Source organism: Corapipo altera, unplaced genomic scaffold (assembly GCF_003945725.1).
Source record: "Corapipo altera isolate COAL_440 unplaced genomic scaffold, ASM394572v1 180, whole genome shotgun sequence".
Classification (NCBI taxonomy): Eukaryota; Metazoa; Chordata; class Aves; order Passeriformes; family Pipridae; genus Corapipo; species Corapipo altera.
Window position 1 is genome coordinate 86,970 of NW_020884915.1, and position 24,185 is coordinate 111,154.

General features: G+C 35.2%; 1 protein-coding gene across 6 annotated transcripts in view; it reads left to right on the forward strand.

Moving 5' to 3' along the window:
• Nucleotides 1-24,185, forward strand: part of CFAP46 (cilia and flagella associated protein 46) — a 66,835-nt gene that overhangs the window by 37,863 nt on the left and 4,787 nt on the right. For 3 of the 6 annotated variants that reach the window (XM_027655346.1, XM_027655344.1, XM_027655343.1), the window contains 24 exons: nt 280-428; nt 1,874-1,972; nt 2,223-2,352; nt 3,263-3,409; nt 4,745-4,945; nt 5,894-6,000; nt 6,565-6,747; nt 7,558-7,693; nt 8,458-8,637; nt 9,075-9,263; nt 9,718-9,852; nt 10,738-10,917; nt 12,000-12,167; nt 13,030-13,127; nt 13,826-13,905; nt 14,327-14,478; nt 16,279-16,400; nt 16,821-16,906; nt 17,825-17,989; nt 19,719-19,783; nt 20,349-20,400; nt 20,493-20,528; nt 21,679-21,781; nt 22,975-23,087. In XM_027655346.1, the coding sequence (XP_027511147.1) occupies nt 280-428; nt 1,874-1,972; nt 2,223-2,352; nt 3,263-3,409; nt 4,745-4,945; nt 5,894-6,000; nt 6,565-6,747; nt 7,558-7,693; nt 8,458-8,637; nt 9,075-9,263; nt 9,718-9,852; nt 10,738-10,917; nt 12,000-12,167; nt 13,030-13,127; nt 13,826-13,905; nt 14,327-14,478; nt 16,279-16,400; nt 16,821-16,906; nt 17,825-17,989; nt 19,719-19,783; nt 20,349-20,400; nt 20,493-20,528; nt 21,679-21,781; nt 22,975-23,087 (3,076 nt within the window). Of the gene's footprint in view, nt 1-279; nt 429-1,873; nt 1,973-2,222; nt 2,353-3,262; nt 3,410-4,744; nt 4,946-5,893; nt 6,001-6,564; nt 6,748-7,557; nt 7,694-8,457; nt 8,638-9,074; nt 9,264-9,717; nt 9,853-10,737; nt 10,918-11,999; nt 12,168-13,029; nt 13,128-13,825; nt 13,906-14,326; nt 14,479-16,278; nt 16,401-16,820; nt 16,907-17,824; nt 17,990-19,718; nt 19,784-20,348; nt 20,401-20,492; nt 20,529-21,678; nt 21,782-22,974; nt 23,088-24,185 lie in introns of those variants that run through there. The other 3 variants (XM_027655348.1, XR_003529683.1, XM_027655345.1) reach the window with 3 other exon arrangements.

Below are 24,185 nucleotides of genomic sequence, written 5' to 3' on the forward strand. Positions count from 1 at the left end.
TCTGTCTGTGTATGTTCAGAGATCTGTCCAAAATACTTTTGTGTCATAGGAGTCATTAATACTTCAGAAAGTGTTAGTCTGTCCCCTATACGAAATGCACTTAACTTACAGAATAAATTTGTTGGCTTTCTCTGTACCTCGTCGCTCTTGCAGCTTGAAAGTTTGTTTGGACCTTTTTTGGGGTTTATTTTGGAACTGAAACTGCAGTCATTAATTTAAAAGTTATTTTCTACAAAATTATGTTTATACTGGTTGAACTAAAAAAAAATTTCTTTTCAGACTTGCACTTTGTATTTTATGGATCTCTTATCTAAAGAACTACAGAAGATTTTTTGCCCCCACTTGATTCTTCCCATCTTTCAACTAGCTGAAGTTATTGCTAGTGAAGTTGTGGAATGTAGAAGTCTGTCTGATCTCTATCACCTTCGGTTTGTATCCTTTATTTATTTTAAATAGAAGAGAAACTGATTGGAGTGGACCATCCATTAATATTTCACTAAATAGTAACAAGGTTTTTTGTGACTTACTATTTTATATTTGTGGTGGTTTTTTATTTAATTTCTTTTTTAATACATTTTAATAGAAATTTGATGAATCAGTTTGTGGAATTAAAAACCACTAAGTTTATCTGTTACTAAACATCATCTCCACGTGGAAAATGTACGAGAATATGAAACCAGGCCACTTCCATGTGAATGATTTTTGAAATGCCTTATTGTCACCTAACTGAAAAAAAATGAAGTCCAAAAGAGTTTCAATAAAAGTATTATCTATTAAGTAGTCAAAAACAGGCTCCGTTCCTGCAACAAAAATATCTTGTCTGTAGCTGAAGGGCACAAAGAAGTTTCCCTAATAAATGTGTTTCTACAGAGATTTGCTTTTATGACCTAAAGGATGTTATTTTTTATGGATGATCACCCCTAAAAGTTTTGATTTAAAAATATTTAATATGCATGCAATAGAAAACTTTTGCTGTTTTAGTTAAAACACTTTATTGTGCTTTTTTGAAAGTTATTTAATAATGTTTGCTTAATAAGTTACAGTTACAAGCAATAATTGTTTATTTTCTGTTTGTTTGCAAAATGCCACTTAATGTATATTTAAAATGCTTGCAACTAAACCCACAGAGCAGAATAGATAAATATTAATGTACACAAATATGTGTGTTTATCTGTACTGCCAATTTATTACTGAGTTACTGTCTTACAAGGCTAAAAGGAATTTACTGATAGGAAACTATTCTCAGCCAAGATTTGCCAGACAGATTTTTTTGGTGACTCCTCAAGATTTGTTTTATTTCCTGGTATTTCATTTATATCTATGACTTGATGTCTCTGTATGATTAGGTAGGTGTACAGGATTATATATTACTCTTTATTCAATACAGAAAGGTAGGTAAGCATGTACACGTGGATGGGGGGCTTTGCATGGTATAGTAAGACCATATTATAAATATTTTCATACTTTTACCCAATAGTTTGTGCCATTAAGTTGGAGAGGTAGAGGTTTGAAGGACAGACTGGTGCTATTGGTGGCTGCCCCACCCCTGGAAGTGTTCAAGGTCAGGTTGGATGGGGCTTGGAGCAACCTGGTCTGGTGGAAGGTGTCCCTGTCCATACCTTTAGATGTTTGTAGAGGTCCCTTCCAACCCAGAACATTCTGTGATTCTATGACCTCTGTCAATGGGTAATTTCAGCTACAGCGTTTCTGCTGTTATTATTTACAGTCTTTGTTATTGCCAGTATTAATCAAAACATGAGAAGGTAGGATTGACAAAAGTGGAATGTGTGCTCTTTATATACAATGTGTTTATGTAATGTAATATATGCAGAATTTTGATTGTTTCTTAAACATTTTTTCTTTTTATTTTTAGAATTGCCCTGATATGTTCAGATTTAAAACTGAGTCAGGCATCCCTATATCATGAGAGAGCTGCTGGAGAAACACATATTAGTGACTTGGAACAAGCAATGTATGTATTTTCACTGAAGAGACTGTATTTAGTTGGGACTTTTTTCCCTGCAGTTGATAAGTGCTGTTGGGGGAAAAATATTAAAAAACATGACCTCTGAACACAACTTTGGTATATTAGCTTCTGTGCATGATTGTTGTGTGTCTGTCCACAGAGTGAGTGTATAGTGAAGATTCCTAACAAACTAATACTTCATTATGAGATGTTTTTAAAATATACTTGAATTTACTTTTTCTTTCTTGTGATTTAGGTGTAGGCAAGAGATTGCACTGAAAAAATCAAAAACTGTACATACAGAAACAGAAGAAAGAAAAACATCTTCTGGAAATGCTGAGCTGAATATTAGTAGGGATGAGAATATCCTTAATTCAAGTGAAAAGGTTTTTATTTCTGCTTCAGTTTCTATGCTAAATTACTCTTCACTTTTTTTAAATAAACTTGCTGGTTTGTTTTTAGGTAATACTTGAGAAATATATGAACACAGAAATCATGAAAAATGCATGCTACTTAAATTCTGCTGGCAGGCATCAGCTGAGGCTGAGCTGGGATTGCCTGGCATATTTTTTGTATTGAGGAAAAACAAGAGTGGAATCTCTATTCACACAAAGTAAAATTGCTTTCCTATAAATGGATTTTGGGATTAATGCAAACCAGTGGAAAGGACTGAGAAGCAAAAAAGACACTGTATTCACTCTTGGTCTCTCTTCTTTCTCTCTCCCTTGCACTGCCACATACTGTTTTGCTTCCTCTTACATATTGTTTTAAAGGCATGCAAATATTTCAGCTCTGTCTTTACTGTCTCTTCTTTAGGAAGATAATTGCCTTACTGATAAAGCTTACCTACACTTTGCTCCTTGTTTTGGCAATTCTGTCCTTACTTTTGTCATATCACATTGCGCTCTTTTTTTTTTCCATTCTTGTGCATGTAAAATACCTTTCTTTTCTAATTACTAATCCCTCTCAAGTCCCCTCTTTTAGCTTTCGTAAATAATTTTTCCCCTTGAGTTTTAGTTATTACCAAGAATCAACTTCTCTGTGACAGTAGCATATCTAAAGTAGTTAATCTGTCCTAAAATTAGTTTTAATAGTATATGCTTACGAGTTGAATGCCTTTTAAGGATTACAGAATTCAAATCTCACAATAAACCTATTTTTCCTGTAAAATAACATTGAATTGCAAAGTTAGAAAGTAGAGCTGGACTGTGGGATACAATAGTTAATAACAATTTATATTCCATCTAGATGAGTTTTTGAAATTTATGACAGTGTAATACTTTTGTTGTTTTTCAGGTTTTTGAGTTAAATCCAGCAACAGGAAAAGGACTGAGCGCACTTTCTTTCCCTTCCTTGTGGATTGAAAAAGCTGATGTACTAATTCAGCTTGGCTTGTATCAACCAGCAAGACTTCTGCTTGCAGAAGCCCATGCTGCAACTCAGGTACAATAAAAACTAAATGGAAAAAGAAACATTAATAAAAGATGGAGAAAAAATGTTCATTTTGATGCAGTTATTCCTCATAATAATAATCGAACTACAAAAATAAACGTTCTCCTCCCACCCCAAACCAATGTCATTTTAAGGTTCTACATATATAGTACGTACATTTAAATATATGGCATTTGAGTCCAACTTTATGGGAGTTGCCTGAAGGTTATTTAAATTTGTGGAGTAGTGTTAGCATCTCTCTCTGCTTTGCAGTGGCCTTGAAGGATACAGGTATATCCCAACCTTGTTTGTTTGCATAGGTGGAGGATGTTCAAGGTTTGCTTAGAAGAGAGAGAGGGTGTTCAGCTCCATCCTCTCGAAATTTTGGTCGTTTGAAAGTCTCCTTCTTTCATTTTGAACTTCATTTTGGTTTTATTGCTAACTGTGTTTTGCTAAAACTGAAATTACACCTTAGAATTCTGGCAGATATGAAATAGGTGTCCATGTGTTCCACCAAACAAACCTGCATCATCTCAATACGATGAAGGGTTTACATTTCAGATCTTTCCCCTATATCCACCACTTTCCACTATAGCACTGTGCTTCCTTATACAAGTTAGTGAAACATAATTATTGCAGCAAATCCTTTACTTTTAAAAAAATGTAGTTATTATCCTGTTATTTTGTGTAATAATATTTCTCATGTAAGTAAAAACTGCCTGTGTATGTTTAGCATAGTCATGAATACTTTGAATAATATTATATGAATAATATTCAGTAATAATACATGCCTCTTTTTAAAGCATTAATTAAGAATTGTGTATAGAGAAAAGTTCAAAATACCTTTGGGAGGACAATAATTTTAATTATATAATTTCTTACTAGTACCCTGTATGTCTGTATGCTAGTATACAAATCTTATGCTGTATTTGTCCCTTACATGCTACTGGTTATATAGCATGTAACTATTGTGAGTTCACTGGATGTCTATTGTATCTACATATCAGTTCATAAAAACATCTTTCATCACCACATGTCTTCATGAGATGCTGACAAACACTGGCAGATTTATACATACTAAACAATAGCAGAAAAATAGCTTATTTGACTTGTGGGGTAGAATATAGGGGAATATAAAGAAATGTGAAGTAGATTTGAAGTTCTTCATATAAAGTAGACACTTCCTGTTTTTGAAAAAAAGAATGAATATAAGGTGTGACTAAGAAATTCAACACCAATTGGGGAAATACCATTCACTTTTTATTTCTGTAAGTTTAAAATACAGACAGACAAAAATGAATAGCAGTAGTGGATTTTGGTGTACAGACCACATATCCTTCTGTGTAGGAATTGAGGGCCCTGTCTGATGTGTCAAGGTGCTTGTACTTACTGGCTGTGTTGGCTAACCTGGAAAGGAACCACAGACAAGCTAAAGCACTCCTGGAGAAAGCACAGCTTCTGGGAGGAAATGAGCAGTTCTGGTACAACAGTACTCTTAGTCTGGTAGAAGCAATTCTAGAGGAAGAGGGGGAAGGAAAACAGAGCATGGTAAGGAAGTTTTTTGGTTTGGGGGTTGCGGTTTGGGTTTTTTTCAGCTATGGTCCCTCTCAGTGAAATATTATAACCTTTTCATTTCAATAAAAGCAAAATTAGGTGTTAAGTGCAGTTAATATTGTTTTCTCTGTGTGTTCAACAAACGTTAATTACACATTCCAAACACATGCAGGCCACTAGGAATGAGATTTTACCCACAAAAGTTTAGAATGTTCTTATATCCTAATCTCTCTATATCCTTCTACTGAAATAAGAGCAACTATAAAATAGCATGTGTGACTAAATCCCAGAGATTTGATTCTCTTGATTAGAATGCTTTTGTATTCAGACAGTTCTGTTAACACTGGAGTATTTATTTTCCATATTTATTAAAAATTGTACCTTTCAATATTATTTCCTAGGATGCTTTTCCTTTTCAAGTATTCCAAATACTTTTACAAATACTATTTCTGGATTCTGGAAGATACTACTATAACACATATATGTTTTTAGAAAAAACTTTTCCTATTTGACCTATAACATTAAAATATCCATTTATTGTTCAGCCTTAAACTTTCATGAGTTTCAGCATGAATATAGTCTTGTGTCTGTGATGATCTGCCCTGTATTGATAAGGTATGCAAGTCTGTGTTGTATGGAGGGATTATTTTGATTTGGGCTGAACTCATATTTACTGTTTTTTGCTCTGCACCTCCCAGATCAGTCTGGCTCCATCTTCCCTCCTTGTGTTTATGTGCACTACTCACTTGATCATCGAATTATCTAAGTATGATCATAACTCAGACTTTCTAGACTTATTTACAGTTATCAAGAGCCAGTTGGGGAATATTGGGGAAAGATAAGTAACATGTTCTGTGCAAAATTTAAGCTTTCTAAATTAATGTTTAATATTATACATAAACATGTAAAATAGAATTCTGAAAGTTCTGGTGTTGCCTGCAGGCTTGTGAGATTCTGGGACACACTGTAAATGTGCTCCAATCCACGTTACTGAGGAGGCCTGGCAGGCAGGCAGAGCTGGGGTTTATGATTGCATCCCTTGAAGCCAGGTACCTATCTCTTCATTCAAATATGCCTAGCTTCTAATATGCACCTACACTGCAAATAGATGTGATTTTTACAATGCTTCCTTACTTTACTGTGGTGCATTCTATGGGTTACCAAATACTTTTTTCTAAGGGATTTATGTGGTGGTTTGGATTTTTTTTTTTAATTTAAGTTTCTTTCTCAATTTCTTTGTTCTTGTATGTAACTGCCTGTTAAATGAGTTGGTAAGTTGGTAAGTAAGTTCAGATACCACAACCTGTTGTGCATAGTTTGCAGTGTAGGTTACCTGAAGGTGGGAGGTACCTTCTGCCTACGCAGAGGTATCTGTTGGAGCTGGGTACTATAATAATTAGATACATGGAACAAGTGACACCTCATTTCTAATCTCAAAATATAGTATTTTGATTTTTTAAGAACCTACTATAATTTGTAAAACACCCATTTTAAGAACTAGGAGGCTTTTAATAGATTTTTTATAATTTAAAGGAAAGCAGAGAGAAATGTGTCTCTTCTCAAACATAGTCTGTGCTTTCTGACTGCTATCTTGGAATTAAATTTTTTTCTAGGAAAACACTTATTCAGATACATGTTGCCCAAGATCATATGACAATTAATGCTGAGTCTGCTCAGCTGCCACATGTGCTACAGGAATCTTACAATAAATTGGTTCAAATTGAGAAAGACTTGGTTCATTATGGGCATAAAAACTGCAGTGCTGAGATACTGCTGGAATGTGCAAATATCCGTAGGTAAGACTGTACCTCTATGGAAAAATTTTATTTAGGTTGAACTAGTCCACAAAGTGCATTGTTTATTTTTTGTAGTCTAATGAACGATGGAAAAGAGCAGATAACGTTGTTATGTTTTATATATTGGTGTTACATGCCTGTTTGCATTCTTCACATGTTCTATATTCAGAAAAGTACTGTAGAATCAAAAATTCTTTTCACTGAAGGCAGAGTTAATTTTAGGTGGTACCAGTGATTTTTGTTCTATTTTGAGGTCAAAACAAAGTGTCAAGGTCTCTTAAGTAGGTGTTTTGGCTTGCCATTTGCAAAGGTCTTTTAGCAGCCACACCAATCATTCCCAAGTATTTACAGGCTTTTACCATTCTTACTGTTGAAATGTTTCTCTAGAAACTGGTGCAATAGCAAAAGTGCAGAACATGGTGTCCCTGGAATCCCAGATGCTTCCAAGATACCCCCTTAAAACGACTGGGATATGGTTTGTACCCGGGCCATTTTGTTACTGGGAAAGATGAACTCTGGAATATTGTCTACCTTTCTTCTCTTTTAGTCTTGACATCTCCTTGCACTGCAACAGGGCAGTTACAGGAGAAAGACCTTGGAAAAACAGCTTGTGAACGTTTGCTTCTCCTGTTTGAACATTTCAAAAAACACCTGTATAATATTTTGTTAATCTTTTTATCTATTAAGTAATCTATTTAATTAATCTAATAGATTCACTGTTTTATTATCTATGTTCAGTAGTACTTATACCATAAAAATAAGCATTTTCTTATGTTAGTTCCTTTGGATTTATGGTGGTGTTTTTTTCAGGTTGATTGCCAAGCAGGAAAGGAACAGAAAAGACAAACACAGTCATTATCTAGATGCTTACAACTTAGCTCAGAGGGCAGTATCTAAAACTGAGGAAGTGTTTCAGAATGTTTGGAGTTTATTTGCATTTAATGAGGTATGGATATTTTTTTCTCCTACTTGTTAAAAAAAATCTAGTTTAGTTGTAATATTCACTCATTCTTGGATAATTCTTGGAAGCCCCAAATGAGATTATCTTCTTGCAATGATAAGCATTGTTTGAATATAGAAAGAAATATTGCATGTCAGAAGAATTTACAGTTTAAAAAGGGATGAAGAGGGGATTTGTTTGGCCTTTATCAATTTTATTTAATTCTGAAATTTATCTAATAGCTACAAAAGAAAAAGTATAAACTTGGGGATATTTTTGATTCTCTAAATACCTCAGAGGTTAAAAATTCTTCAACATAAAGTGTTTCTTCTCAGGAGAAAAAAAATTTTATGCAGAACATTATTATAAATAAAGAAAGTCTATCCTCAAAACAGTACATTGGGATAATGGAAGCCTGCAGCCTACTTTTCCAGTGTGTACCATTATTATGCTCTGGCATCCAGCTGCATGTACACATGTGTAACTCTTGGAATTGGATATTTGTACCAGGTACTTAAAATGTGAAAAGCAAAAACCCTGCTGCTCTTGTTCTATGCAACTACTTTGATTGCTTTGTAATGTATTTGACATTGAAGTTTATCTTTTAAATTACTTAAATATCTTCATTGGAAGGTTTCTGCTCTGTTGAGGTGAGATTGCTAAAATCTTTGCTTCTTTAATTAAAAGAAATACAACATTGTAACTTCTTATCAGGTAAATTTGCAAAAATACATGACATTAGAATTCTGCATTTCTTTTTTGTATTTCAGAGTACAAATATTAGTATCCCATTAATGAGGCAATTAGCTAACAGGAAAATAAATCTTGTAGAAATTCTTTTGGATATATTTCATCTTGTTATTACTGAGAAAAAGCGTAAAGAATTGGGAGAGGTGTCATCTCATGAAATTGTGGAGGCATTCATCATTGAAGAGGATGCATCAGAACAGGTAATACAAAATATTTAGTGCTATGAACTACATAAAAGGTATAACAAAGTTTCCCAGGGACGTTTTCCGTAGCACAACTTCTTCCACTACTGAGTAAACGGGCCTCCAGACCATTTCTGTATTTTTGCAGCAAGGGAGGCTCAAATGTGTGATTTTAGTCCTGGGGATGGTTATTGGGCACCCTCCCCTTATCCCATGCTTTCCTTGGCATTGATTGTACTTTGCTTATGGATCTCACATGGAACTTTTGTTTATTTAAATCAGTTGTTAATGAATTTGTGTATCTATTAAAGACAGGTAATTTGTAGTTGAATGTGTAATCATATTTGACATACATATTGGTATGTGAATAGATATGTGTTACATTTTTTTAAAAAGTATATTTCATTCTGTGTGGGTATATATGAGCAGATAAACCTAAATATGTATTTTTCCAGGATTGGAAGCATATGGAATGTGCTGTGGGTCACATTACACTGGCTCAGTTAGCAAATGTACAGAATCTCTGTAAAGGCTGTCCTGACATCAAATCCAAATGCCTGTATCTGACTGGAAAAACTCTTCATTTCCTTGCCATTGATGTAAATCCTGTATATTCAGAGATTTACTGGAAGCCCAGTGTTATGGTATGCATTCTTTTCTACACTTAAATTAATTCCTGTGAGTACAGTTTATCTGCCCCAATGTTTTTCTATATAAGTTTGTATAGAACTGCTCTTTATTTTTGTAATAAGAACCCCATGTAAGAAAAGGAAGGTTGATTGAGGCATTATAAATACAGTGATGAATTAAAGCCTCCAGAAGAAATTAATGGAGGGCAAATATTAGAAAGTCAAAATCTTGGAGGTTGTATGGGGGGCCTTTTTAGTTTCTGTTGGTCATATTGCCATTGTAAAATATTAAGAAATTTTTATGTTTGATGATATTAGTAAATCTCTCACCATCAAGGAGTTAAGGTAGTGATTTCTATTATGATAAACTCCGTTTTCACATAGACTTTCAGAAAAGAAATGAAGCCAGCCTTACTTAGTGGGATGATTAATTATTCTTTTTTTTTTTTTTTTCTACTGTGATGGGTAGGAAGAAGCTAAATCAAACATCAGAAAATCTCCCCTGTCTTCAGCAGAATGCAGAGAACAGGACAGGGCAGACAGTGTTTTACTGACTAATAAATGTCATAATGATAAGGACAGGAGGAAAATACAGGAATTCAAGGTACATTAGCATAGGAACTTTCATTAGAATTTGAGTGCTTCCTTTTTATGGAATAACAGGCAACATGTCAGTTCTGGAAATGTCTGTAACACAAACTTGAACTTACAAAAGAAAAAAAGTCTACAGAACACCTTCCAACAAACAGCTTTCCAACCCTGCCCTGCTCTGTCGCTCTGTCCTACCCCACAGGATGTGGGAGCTCCCAGGAGAGCTCTCCCACTTGCTCCCAGAAAGCAATGATTTGTCCCTCAGTGGTTTCCCACTGATGAGCACGTAGCATCCAGGACTCGATGAGCAGGCAGCTTCCTCTCTGCCTCACAGACATGTCTTTCGAAGGGAGCATAACATTTTGCATAACATTTTGCAGACTGGGAACAAAGAAATTACTTCTGTCACAAAACGCGTAAAATTCAGTGAGCTGATCTCTGTTAACTGCTGCAGCTGAAAGCACTCTAGGAATTCGGAATGTACAGTTTGTGATGCCAGTAAAATGAATAAATACCTGAGATAAGAGATTTGTGGGTTTGTTTGGATTAAATGTAGGTAACCATCACTGGAAACAACTGTATTGATCGTTGGTTCTGAATGACTCATATGGCCTGAAATTCAGTCTATTCTGCTAAGTACACATTTTATGTTAAAAGAAAGCATTGTGTTAAAAAATTTATTTTTTAATGTTGTGTAACAGATGTTGTTGTCTGCTAAATACTTAATCTGTATTTGCGTGTTTTGTTCATATGTTAGGTAAATGCCTTCAAAAGAAGAAGCATGAAAATTAGTCACAAAAAAGCAATACTTATTTTCTCTAACACACTAGTAATATGTGTACATGTAACAAATATTTAATATTAATTTTACTATAAACCTTTTATTTTTATCATCTAGAAGGAACATAAGATGGCTCAGAAGTATCTTTCTCAGTCCAGTGAGGCTTTGCTGCAGTGTATGGGGATTGCATTCATTCAGAACATGACTGATGTACTGACTTCTGCTAGTTTGGAAATGGCCGAATGCTTTCAACAGTTTGATCCAGTTTCAGCAAGCCAATTTTTGGCACTTCATCAGGTAGGGCAACAATGTTTGTGCTGCTTTTCAGTGAGAGGATGTTGGAAGTTGCATAAGCAAAACTGTATTGGCACAGCCTGAGAATTGGTCGTACGGAACCCATGTAGGGTCCTGTGTGAGAGCTGGTGAGTAACACAGGTCATCAAATACAAGATATGTTTGCTGAGTTCAGATCATTTGATTGGTGGCTTTTTAACAATTGTGTTATCTGTTGTGTTTGACCTGATGTTTGCATTGATGATTGTGTACATGAAAAGATTTTAATAGAGGAAAAAACTATAATTTGAATAGCTAAGACATTACCACAAAATACGTTTCATTCTTCCCTAAGAAATAATTTTGAAAATGTTTCTCTGGATTTGTTTATTCATTATTTTGAAGTGTGTAAGAAATATTTATATTCAGTTTGTCAAATTGACACGTGCACAGCATGGTCCCATAGATGGCTTGAAGGTGTGTGAATCATTCCTGTGAATATGTGCCTCCATCCCAGAGAAGTTGCAGAGTAGCTCTGGGGCTTATATTCCCCACATCAGGAAGGAATAGCATATAGTTCCTACACAATGATCTCTGTTATAGAAATACAGAAAAGCACCTTATACTACTTTCCTTCCTGCCATTAGCAGCACAACTGAAGGAAGTTATGACAAGCAGAAAACACCTGATTCTCTGTCAACACTTAAATTTGCACCCATGGGTGGAATGGACTGGATAGGTCTTCTGATAAATCAGAATCAGCTAATACTGGATTTCATGGTTCAGACTCAGCTTACTTGAAAGGCTGAGTTCAGAACATGATATTTACCATTCCGTGTAGACCTTCTATGACTAAATGCAGGAACCTAGATGATAAATGTAGACAAAGAAATCAATTCCAGCTATTCATATTTAAGAACTTTTCCTAAATTATTACCAGACTGTTTACATTAGCCTGTAAGCACAAACAGCAGTCTTTTGCTAGTTCATCTCACCTTTAAAGCAAGAAACTGTTTCTTCCACACAGATATATGCTGTAACACACATAGTGTATATATGTATTTATATAATTTTTGTAAGGGAAAATAAATGTAAAAATTTTACAGAGCTGTTCAGTGTCTATGATGATGAAGACTATTCTCCTAATGGCTACATCCAACACCAGCAGCTCTCAGCTGGCAGCATTGCTGCATCTCCAGAATCATTTGAAACGAAACAGAAACACAAGTGATCTTCTAAAACGTGTGGAACAGCAACTGGCTGCTACTTCAGTGGTAACTTTGAGATGAGCTTCTTATTAAGATTTATGTATATTTTATAAACGCAGACAGAGAGACATCTGTGTGTGTATATAAGACATGGGACAGTGATGGGTTGGCAGTACTGGGGGAACAGCTGGACCTTCCTCTCAGAGGGCTTTTCCAACCTGAACAATTCTGTGATTCTGTGAGCCATCCCTGCACTTTCCCCCACCACCAAAACCGTACCATGTAAACCAAATACAATTGTATATAGTACTTGTTGGTGAGATGCCTGTTCTTAGCAAGATTTTGAAGGACTTTTACAAACATTACTATGAATTATCCTACTCCCTTATTTTGCTAATATTCTACTAGGATTTGATAGAATTTTAACTTCAAGAATAGTGTAGTTGCCAAAACAGCCATCTTGTTATGAAGAGAGGACTAAGTTACAGTATTTTTAGTTTGTTTAATATTTATACATCCTTCTGCATTGCACAAGAATTACACTATCATAGAATGGTTGAGGTTAGAAAAACTCTGAAGGTCATCTTGTAAAACCCCCCTGCTCAGGCAGGGCCACATAGAGCCAGTTATCCTGGACTGTGTCCAGGTGGCTTCTGAATATCTCCAAGGATGGAGATTCTGCACCTCCCTGGGCAAACTGTGCCAGTGCTTACTTCCCTCAAGGGAAGTGTTTCCTGTTCTTTGGACAGAGTTGCTTGTCCTGGCACATCTGCTAAGTGTTTGGGCCTTTTTATTAATATATATATATGTGTGTGTGTGTGTGTTAGTACCTTCTTTCCTAAAATTACTATCAATTTTATAATGAAAGAACTAAGAATGGGGTTTTTAAAATCTATGAAAATAATGCTACTTTTCAACTATTGTACAGGCATGGAGGAACCTCTGTATTCCTGTTGAACATTTTAATATAATGGATGAATTGCCATCCAATTTCTACATAGTTATTCTCCAGCACTCAGAAGACAGGTATAAAATTTCATGATTTTGATTTAGCATTGTTTGTTACAAATGTCATCTTTTTTTACCTGTAAATAATCACTATTTTGGTTATTTATTGCCTTTCACTTCTAATTTTGCTGGACTTGAATTTTAGCATAGTGAACAAATTAATATATAAATAAAATTGCCTGCAGCTCAAAGCTGGACATTTTCTGTATTTTTGATTTCCCTAATTCTCTCTTAAATCTCCAGAGGTCACTTGAAAGGTTTCAAGCCACTCTTGATATATTCCTAAATTCTGTTAGTAGTTTCCAGCCCCTATTGCTTATGCTCCTGGAAATGTTAGGAAGGGTCATTTTTAACTTTATAAAGCCGCCAGTTATCTGATGATTGCAGCCTAATCAGCAACCACTCATAAACTGAGTTATAGCATTTGACTGAGTGCATTCACCAGTTCTAAAATATCTTAAATAATTGTCATGGAACAAATGGTCGTCTACCCTATTGGCTATATAGTAATAAAAGAACTTACCTTACCACTCTCAGTTTGTTCCAGCTAGACTTTGCAGGGATTTGAACCCAGGGTGGGGGTAGATCCTGCATTTTGAGAGTATTTGTGATCACATTAAATTAGAGGGTAATAATTACTCATCTAATAAATATGAGTCATATAAACAAGGCTGAACAGTCAAATAATCTACTCAGCATTTTCCTTCTTTCCATAGATCAAATCTGTACAGTTCATTGATTGAGATGCCCAAAGTAAGCACTGCACAGCAAACAGAAAAACTCCCCCAACTGATGGGTAAGTACCTCTTATATTTATTTGAGATATAAAATCATTGCAGTGATGTTATGAGAAGGCTCATAGCTTTCACTGTTGCAGTCAGTAAAATTTCAAAATACTTTTTCAAATAATTTTAACTCTTCTTAATTATCAAGGAAAATAAATTCCTAAATATATGTTTCATTATCAGGTATGTATCTAGTCACAATTTGCAGAATTTTTGTTTATATTTGAAGGGTGAAGTTGTAACAGATAAATAATTGTAGAGGGTTTTTTCACTGTACATTTCTGTATATATTTTATGCTTATATATATGTCTGTATTTAATTTTAAAAAAATACCATGGCTTTAGAAACTGGTGGTCTTCATACAATCATTTCTTCAAGTACAAATATGTCTCAGAAGTAGTCTTAAGGGGGTGTTATCCTCCTTTTAACAGTGCAGGCCAAAGTGTCTCGATTTCCTGTGAATCCTGATGCATTTCGTGTTTTGTTGGAAAAAGTGCATCTGTACAAGCAGCAAAAAATGAAGAGTCACCTTAAACAAAATGTCATTCAGAACTTGCAAGAGTTTGTCTCCAAAACAGATGTGGTAATGTATTTTATTACCTTAGATTTAAAATAGGGTGAAAAATACGTACTAAAAATATGATAGACACTCTTTATGCAGAATTTTTCAGTTTATTCCAAGTGTAGCATCCCTAGGCTTAACAGTTACTAAGTGCTGTGTAGTCTGCCTCAAAATTTAATCTTACTGTGCAGTTGTTGCTGTGTTCATCATCATACAGAAGCTTTGAAATGTTTGGTGGTTTATCAGAATTGAAAACTGATGCAGTTTACTTGAAAATGTGCTGTACTCCTGAGATTTGCATTTGCAAATGTGCATTGCTTTTCATATCACATGAAAGCCCATGCTGTCCCAAGGAAAAAATCAGGATCACAGATTGCAACCCTTTAATTAAATAAAACTACCTTAGCCAGAGATTTGTTACTGATTTCCAACACAGAAAAGTTTTTCTAGGGCACACAATATTTTCTGCACTGTAGTTCCTTATTTGGACACAGTTGATCCAAGTCCATTAGTCGCAAAATTTTGCTTCAAGGACACGTCTTGTTGGAGTCTAAGTTTGAAGAACCCTCTTAAATTCTAGTTGATAAAAGCTTTCTGTTACTGCAGGAAGGCTCAGTTCTCTAAGGACATTGTCACAATCAGTGAGCACAAGTTGTGTAACACGAAGGTACTGGAAAAGCCTGTGACTTTCACAAACACTTTTAATCTGCAAGGTGACAGATGGTTTTCTACACAGTAGATGTACAAGTCTACATCCTAGCATTTTAATTTACTTTAATTTTGGCTTCGTTACATAAAACTTAGGTTTTAGCTAATGATCAGGAAAATTCACTGTTAAGTATAGCATTAACAAAAGCTGGTATAGGCCTATTTCCATCATTAGTATAAAGGTAAAAAATACAGATCATATTGAATTTTCTGTAGAAGTTTTCATTGTGTCATTAATGACACAACTTTGACAAATCTGGTTCTTGAATTGTAATTCTGTTTTATTCATCATGTTGGCACCTTCCAGTTAAAACACCCATTATTGCAGATGGGTGAAGCGTTGATTGTTTTCTCTTATCCATGGCCAATACTTGTCGTATTGGCAAGTTTGTAAAGGTTGCTGTGGTTGTGTAAGTAAAAGAACAAGGTGCTGAGATAACATCAGGTTGAACAGATGACAAGAACAAGTGGCTTAGGTTTTTAAAATGTACGGGTTACAACCCCTAGCCCTGTATGCAGCCTGTACCAACCCCAGAGAGCCTGAGTGAGGAGACCAGTCATTAATGCCAACACTCCTCACCATTTGGTTGAACTCCTTTGGATTTTACAAGCCTCAGTTTTCAGTGTCCTCCTCTACTACATGGTTCCATTCTCTCCTTATCTATTTTCTTCATTCTGCTTACTTTGTTCCTAAATTGGCCCTGCTGATCTCTCCGTACGTTTTCATTTGCTTCTTCTATGTTCATCGTGCAGTTTCTGTTCACTTCTCAAAGTTGTCCTTGCCCAATTTTTTCTCATTTTTTGGTGGAGCACATTGTCTTTTCTTTCTGCTCTTCTGCCATTCCCCATTGAAATTGCTGAAGTGTATTATTGCTTAAATAGTAAATATTGACATCTTGTACTGATTGCTATGCTGGAATATTTTGCAAAATGCCGATAGGAAATTTGAAGTAAAGTAGTTTTGAAACTGACTTTTCATATTTTGCATTTTATGATGTTTCAAATTACTTGATTTAGCCTCTGATTTAACATAAAAAAAATTATATAAATAATGGTATTTAACCAGGATGGAGGGGGAAAGTATTCCAATTTTTGTTTCAATGTGTGTGATAGACTCCAACAGAGAAAACAGATGATAATGGACTTGATTTGACATCAGATTTCTCTGAAATATTAGAAATTATGGAAGAATATCTGAAACCAGTGCTGTCACAGTTTGATTTTTCTGCTATCAGGTAAGACATGTCAACTTGTTTGATTATCATTTGTGAAGACAGAGCTCTGACTCAAGTCCTTCAAATAAAGGAATGGTTTTAGCAAGGGTGGCCTGCTGAATGAAGGTTTTACATCCTGAAGGACAGGATATGCAGGATATGCCAGACTAAGAGAACTGAGCCACATGATAGACTAATGGCCATTTCTAACAAGCACCATTCTCCAGTTTAAGTTACACTTACACTTCAGTATGCAACATTATAATTAAACTATTTAAAGATGGGATTTCCAGAGGACAGGAACTCCAAAGGGAGCACATCCTTTGTGTAAAATTTAATTTTGGAAGCATTGAAGCAGTTTGGTCTTTGTGTTTCCTGTGAAAATTTTTACTTACACCAGTATTAGTACTGGTAATATTTTCACTGAATTCCTCTTCTCAGAGAATCCCAGCGTGTAACAGTTTCAGCAGCTGAATCAGGAAAAAAGAACATGAAGGACAAGGACACTAAACAAGCTGGAATGCGGGGTATGTGCTCCTCAGAGTACAGCACGTGTGTGTGCATATGTACAGACAGATACCAAGATCCAGTCAGTTTAGTTTTAATTTTATTTAAAGCAGGGAGAAGACAAAGCCTTGGTTTTGTCTGGTTTCTTTTCTATATCAAGTCAATCATTTCAGAGTACTATCAAAGAGACGATTTATATGCTGGATGGAATTATCCTTCTGCATTTATTTAGTTTTCCAAACCATACAGGCTGTAGATGCCTAAATGAAATGGCTTTATCACAAATCATTTTTTTTCAAGAGAAAAGCTAGAATAAAGAGCTTTTTTAAGTCTGTAGATCAATTTGTGTTTTGTCTTTTTCTGCATTTCATGGACTCTCACAGTTTGTTGACTTCAGTGCAAGGCTAATGCTGTATTATGACCCTAAACATGTCTTGAGTAGTTCTGCAGAAAGTGGATAAATTGTCTGCCATGCATTTGCTCTTTCTCTGTAGAACAGAAATGTTGTCATAATAATACTTAATACTTTTTTTCCTAAATACCATAAACAAAATTTTTCTAGAGAAAGACACAGTTAGTATTAGATAAGGGTTCCTTTACAACTCTGTGCTGTTTAGCCAAGCACTGCTATAGCAATTTTACAATTCCAAACATAATTTTCCTGAATGTATTGCATATACCTGGACTTGGATGTGAGATTCTTTGTTATTAATATGGGGATATTTTTCCCTTTGAAGAACTGGTGCTTGTAAGTGCATAGAAGTTTGAGAACATCTTAAGAGTAATGGTAGCAAAAGAAGTATTTTTGCATAGTGCATTTCATCCACAGTACAATGAAGTTCAGATGTCATAGAGCAAATTTAGGTTTTTACATCTAACTGCAGATATTTATATACAAACTGAGAACTACTAAATAATGTTCTGTCACATTTCTTTAGAGACATCTATGGATTTAGAAAATTGTGTGGTGTTACTAGGGGATACATTACTTATGGAATTGCCTTTGGAAGCTCTGAGTATATTTAAAGAGGAAGGAATAAGTTCTGTATCCAGAGATTTTTCTCTCCAGATTCTCTACAATCGACGACGTTTGGCTGAGTCAGGTACTATTAGATAAACAGTATCTATTTATGGAAGATAAATGAAAGATATTCTTTCATTTAGCATAATGATGCAGAAAACAAGATACTTAAAAGTTTAAATAATATGAATGGTGGTGTATATTTTACTGGAAGGCTGACACATACAATAGGTTTCCAGTATTTTAGGTGGACTGTATATGTACAGGCTGATGATGCAATGGTGCCTAATTTAAAATAACCTCTGTACATTAAAGAATTATGTAAAACTCAGTGGAATCTAAAATGGCTTGCAAAGTTTCAGGCCAAGTTTACAAGTATGGTCTTAAACCTTTTAAAACTGTTTTCTGCTGCACTGAAAAAAAAAGAATTTACACTTCTGTTAATATTCTTTAACATTACTGTAAGACTGCTCAAAATAACAAATGTAAAAAGCTTTTAATCTCTTAACTACTTTCTTCTTGGTTTTTGTGCTACAAATTTACAAAATAAGATCCCCACAGGCTTTATGAACTTCCCTACTGCAGACACTTGAACCCTACAGAAACTCTTCACCGAAATGAGTTAAAATGAAGTAGTTAAACAGCTGGTAAACTTGACCTCCTGTCATCTTAAAACTAATTTCTCAGATCTAGAAGTGAGTAATAAATGCAGGGAGTAAGCAGTTTTTGTATAAATCAAAGATACCTTCTATTACTGAAGTTAAAAATTTGAAGTTGCATTTTGCTCATGCATAGGTAATACCACATAAAATTATTAAAACTATTATTTAACTTAGTCTAAGTTAAAAAATAGACCAAATTTAGAAAATCTCACTCTGTACCATGAAAGTATTCTGTTCCAGGGAGGTTCTTGTATAGTGTTTGTGTCTGTAATATTTAATAGTATTTAGCCTTCATTTCACCTCTTCTTTCTAAAGGGATAGAATTGTAAATAACCTGAGGTTTGGTTTACGTACACACTCATACCCTGTTACAGATCTTTCAGAAGTATGAGTTTTAGAACATGTAAGGTTTTTTCCATTTCTGGTTTTCCCTTTTTTAAAGTGAAACTCCTTATGGTTGCCTGATTTTAGAAGCAGATAAATGAGAGAGAGCAGAGTTGCAAAGTCTCTGTGGATGAGATTGTGGCAGTGGCCACTGACTGAGGGAACATGAGCCAGAGCAGTGTGAATGTGGATCTCAAACTATACCCAGCCTTCAGGGCACTCCAGTGACAGTGACTGAAACATGTGCTCTGGTGGTGGTCATATATACAGTGAGAAATAGAAGTCACTTTTCTGTGCTTTTTAAAATTCCCTTGAACAAATAAAAATTCCAATTCAAATATGACGCTTTCTTTTTCCTTTTGATATATGTGTGTCCCACAGAAGCTTCAATAATTCCACTAACATCAACAATTAACAAATGTGGCAATTGGCCTAGAAAGTGCTTTGATAATCAGTGCTCAACTCTATCTGAAATTGGCAGTGTAATGAAGCATTTTCATGTGTAAGGGATCACATCTCCAGCTTGTTTTCCTCTTTAAAGCCAGTATTTTTAGGGAAGAAGGTTTGGGTAATGTTCTTCCCTTGCTGTGTTCTGAAAGGAATTTTTATTTTTCCACTTGAACCTGTTGTTGTTATCACTGTTTATTATTGTTGTTGTTTATTGTTGTTGTTGTTACTACAATATATATATGCAAACCTTTGAGGACATTTATTTTCTAAAACTGCCTATTATTATATTAAAAAAATTTCTTTTCAATTTCACAGAGACAGATGTTGAAATATCTAAAGAAACAAAATCAAAATCACGTCAGAAAAAGAGTGTTCAAATGGTGAACTTTCCACATTTTTTAAATAAGCTTTATAGGAATAGCTTTTATTTTTTGTTAAAAATGTTAGAGAACTTGCATAGAAAAGTGTTCAAGTGGCTTGCATAGAAGCTCATTATGTGTGCTAGAATTCTCAAGTAGAATAAATACCACATAAGTCCATAAAAATTTTGCTTACTGTTGATTTTGCAAGGAGTTACTTCTTGGAAGAATTGTACTTTGTAAATGGGACATATTTAATAACCCACCAAGGGAGCTGCTTAAAGTTACTAAAAGATGTCCTGCAACAATATATTTCATATAGTGTATACATGGAGTTTTTATAAATGTATATCTGTACTTACCTATGTGCAGACACGTGTATGTATGTAATGGGTGTCTGTGCATTTTAGATAATGCAGAATAACTTATGCTTTTAATATCCATTGACAATTGAGTATCATCTTCATTAATCCTGCAGTTTTTTGACACATCTTCCTGTTAGTTGTTTGACAGAAAGCATGCAATACTGTTAATATTTGATTGAAACTTTTACATGCAGTGGAATATGTATTCTTTTTAATTGTAGGCAACAGTTAATCGTGATTTACCCTTGAGTGTTGATGCTCGTAATTTTAAATGTATCCTTTCACAAACTATGATCCAAGTGTATGAGATAAACTTTCTTCTTTTGTTGTTTAAATCATGTTGTTTCTGCTTAACTGTTTATCAGATATTGTGGACCCCTATAATGAAGGAAGTGAAGCAGGTAATATATATTAAATAATAATTTCTTCACCATCTACCCATGGAATTGAGAAAATTTTGTACAAAAAAATGAAGTCATAAAGATGTTGGCAAAAAAACTTAGCTGTTCATCAGAACAGTAAATGGGGCATCAGTGAAACAATGTAACAGTTAATGGAGGATTTTAATTGAATCACAGAATTCCAGAGTATTTGGATTGGGAGGGACCTGAAAGATCATGAGTTCCACCTCCCGCCATGGGCAGGGACACCTTCCACTAGCCCACGTTGCTCCAAGCCCTGTCCAACCTGGCCTGGGACACTTTCAGCGATGGGGCAACCACAGCTTCTCTGGGCAACCCGTGCCAGGGCCTCCCCACCCTCACAGGGAAGGATTCTTTCCCAATATCCCATGTAACCCTGCCCTCTGGCAGTGGGAAGCCATTCCCTGTGTCCTGTCACTCCAGACCCTTATTAACAGTCCCTCTCCATCTGTCTTGTTGGCTCCCTTCAGCTGTTGAAATAGTTTTTAAGTCTGAATGCAACACGAAAGCAGCTACTGAACAACCAGTGGCGTAGCAGAGAATGGCTTCATGCATTTGCAGTTTCTCCTTCACAGCAGATCAAAATAAACCACTGTTCATGTGCTCAGTATCTGGCTCTAGTGTCTATCTTTAATTTACACTAGTATGAAATATAGTCAAAAAGAGAAAATGATTTGTCATTAAATGTGCAATGTCCTTGGAGAGCAGAGGTGGTGTTGGAGTCTTGTTTTCTGAAATCAGGACTCTGGAAATTCAGTTGTTTTATCCACCTACTTAAGTCCTCTCTGAGCCTCTGGAACAGAACTGTATGAGCAGTAGTGGTGTTCAATTCTTTACCCTTTCCTCAGGGTATCTACAGTTTTTTCTTTGTGCTTTTAAAGTTCTTTAACCTGTCTACCAAATAATTCTTGTCCATTATAAGATACACCTTTCAAATGGGAATCACAATTTTACTCCGAAAATGTCACAGTTGCTTCAATTTCAAAAGCCAGACTTAGGTTTCAAAAAACATGAAATCTAATGATGACCTGCAAATATTATAGTCTCATTTTAAAATTTTTGAAATTAAGATTTCCCAGTGTAGTTTGTAGCATGTTATGCTCATAAGGATGAAATTCTGTTATTACAGAAGCTTCAAGTCCTTCCCAGAAAATAAAGGAAATTCTAGAAAAATACCGTGACCTGTTCACAGCACAATGGGAAGGTGTCATTGGCAACGTGCGTGTTCCAAGGTGTGTAATATTCTGTCTGCTTTCTTGGTTTATCCATGTTTCTTGTTTAAAATTGTGCCTGTTTCCAGAGTCTTTGGTCATAAAAATAGGGTCAAGTTTTCCTGAGCTGGTAAACACACAGCAGACCATTGTTATTGTTTCAAACACAGATTTAGATTTGTAGACAGAATATTTTAGGGATCTGAAATACAGTGCCACAAAGGGATTTAGCCTGGTGGGTTTTGTCAGAGTTGCTGTATATGTAGATAATCTAATTTTGACAGAAAGTCTCCTGGTGCAGTCTTTGATGAATAAGCATGTGAGCATAAGTGTAATTTCTGGCTTTGCTTATAAATGTTTTTAAATCCAAGTGTTAAAACCTGTAGCATCTCCATGTACCCTGAGTCAGCTGTAAGGTTGGAGTACAGATTTCAGAGGCAAAGTAGTCAAGGTGCATCTCAAGAGTTCCCAATTTCAGACTTTGATTATGGAGGTAATAACATTTTATGGAGTATATTCATAAACACACTGTTCTTTCTAGAAGTACTTTACTTTTAAGATCAAAATCATAGAAGGATAAAAGGGATCTCGAGAGGTCAAGCAGTGACAAGTCCTGTGAGTCAACATGGCCATCACTGGATGTTCCTTCCTAACTGCTGTTTTAGCAATCAGTCCTTTGGAATCTTCCCTAATTAGTTAATGTCACTGAGTAGATTCTTTAGTATTTCTTCCTAGCAATTAGAAGGATGGTTGTTATCAAATTGCAGGTTTTGCTGCCAGCTGGGCTAATTATCCACATCTCTTTTCAAACCCTAATGGCTTTGTGCAATTGGTGCCTATACAAATACTGCCTTTGAATGTTAGACTAAAGACTGGGATTTCAAAGCTGCACAATGCATACAGCAATGATTTTATTTTATTTTTTTATGGAGAGACTGGTATTCATCTAAAAATACACTATGCCTCTTGCTCACTAAGAGATGTTACTAAACTTAGTATACCCCTGTATTAAAATAGCTGCTATTAATTAGTCCCTATGAGTTACTACATTTTTCATAGAATTCTGCAGTCTGATTTTTCTCCTTGCTTTGCATGCTGACTTCTGTTGTAATTATTTCTGGAGTAAATAACACTGAAGTGCTTGCTGTGAAAAAGTATTCTTGTAAACAGTAAGATAAAAGTAACTTACTTTCTTTGTTCTTCCTTCCTTTCAGCCAAGCTGAGTGGGAGCAGCTGCTGACAAGCTGTAGTGCATTTCTCTTCTATGGGATGGAGAGATTCGTGTCTCATGTATTACTGAACAGATTGGTTGCTATGAACATCCCAAGTAAGATAAGCAAATTGAGAAATATTTTTTAATGACATCACCTTTTATTCCTAGGCATGTCTTACTGTATCATTATCACAGTATTGATCTTAGTAATTAGGGGCTTTTTTTTCAGATCCAGGATTTTTAATTGAAAACCTTTGTATTATGTAGGTTTTATTCTGCTGTGCAGCTTTCTTGTTATTCCTTACAAATAAGCTTAGTCCTTCTTCACTTCCAAAGATTGGAATTTCTTAGGTTCCAGAAATTGAGTCATCATCTAATGGTTTTCCCAGTGAATCCTCTCCTTTACTTTGGAATTAAGTATTTGGTTGCAAGTTATTATTTATTGCTTAGAACAACCTCTGCAGTGCCACTTCTCCAAAATTCTGAAGTCTCCACTGAGGCAAAGCAGAATTGTCTGTCAGTGCTGGGTTAATGCTGAAAGATTGTTCTGGTGTTATGGAGCATTTGTAGGCTCTGAGAAGGTATTTTCTTCTCAGCTTCTTCAGAACAATTCATCTTTTTGTTGTAGCCTAAGGTTTAGTTTAAGGACTATTTTTCAGATTCAACAATCTTCCTTTCTCCTCCTACTCCCCTTGCACATCTGGAAGAAGCTTAACTTTGGAGCTGTATGGAATTTGTCAGTGTAGCTGAGTTGATGTGTGAAAGTGAGGAGGACAGTGCACATCAGATTGTGAAGCCTTGCAAGGCAACAGGAAGCTTCTTCGTGAAGCTTTGATTTTAAAAGTGATTTAAACATTTATATGTAAATATTATGGGAAATATATAACCTCTGAAAATGAGATTTCAGATATTCATAGGCCAGATATTTACAGGTATGGCAGCTTTTGGAAAGTTGTTAAACCCTGTCCTGTGTCCTACTCTTAAAATATGCCAGGATTAATTCTGCCTGAGATTTCTGAAAGCTCTAACCTAGATGCAATATTATTAAATATTGGGTTGGCTAATTTACATGATGAAATAAAATATATCACTGCTGAATCTGGGCAGGAGACCAGGCTGAGAAAGAGAATGCAGGGGTTTAGCAAATCCTGAAATGCAAGATCAGAATGCAAATTAACCTTGCTTTATGCAGGGTGTAATTTGGGAAAGCCT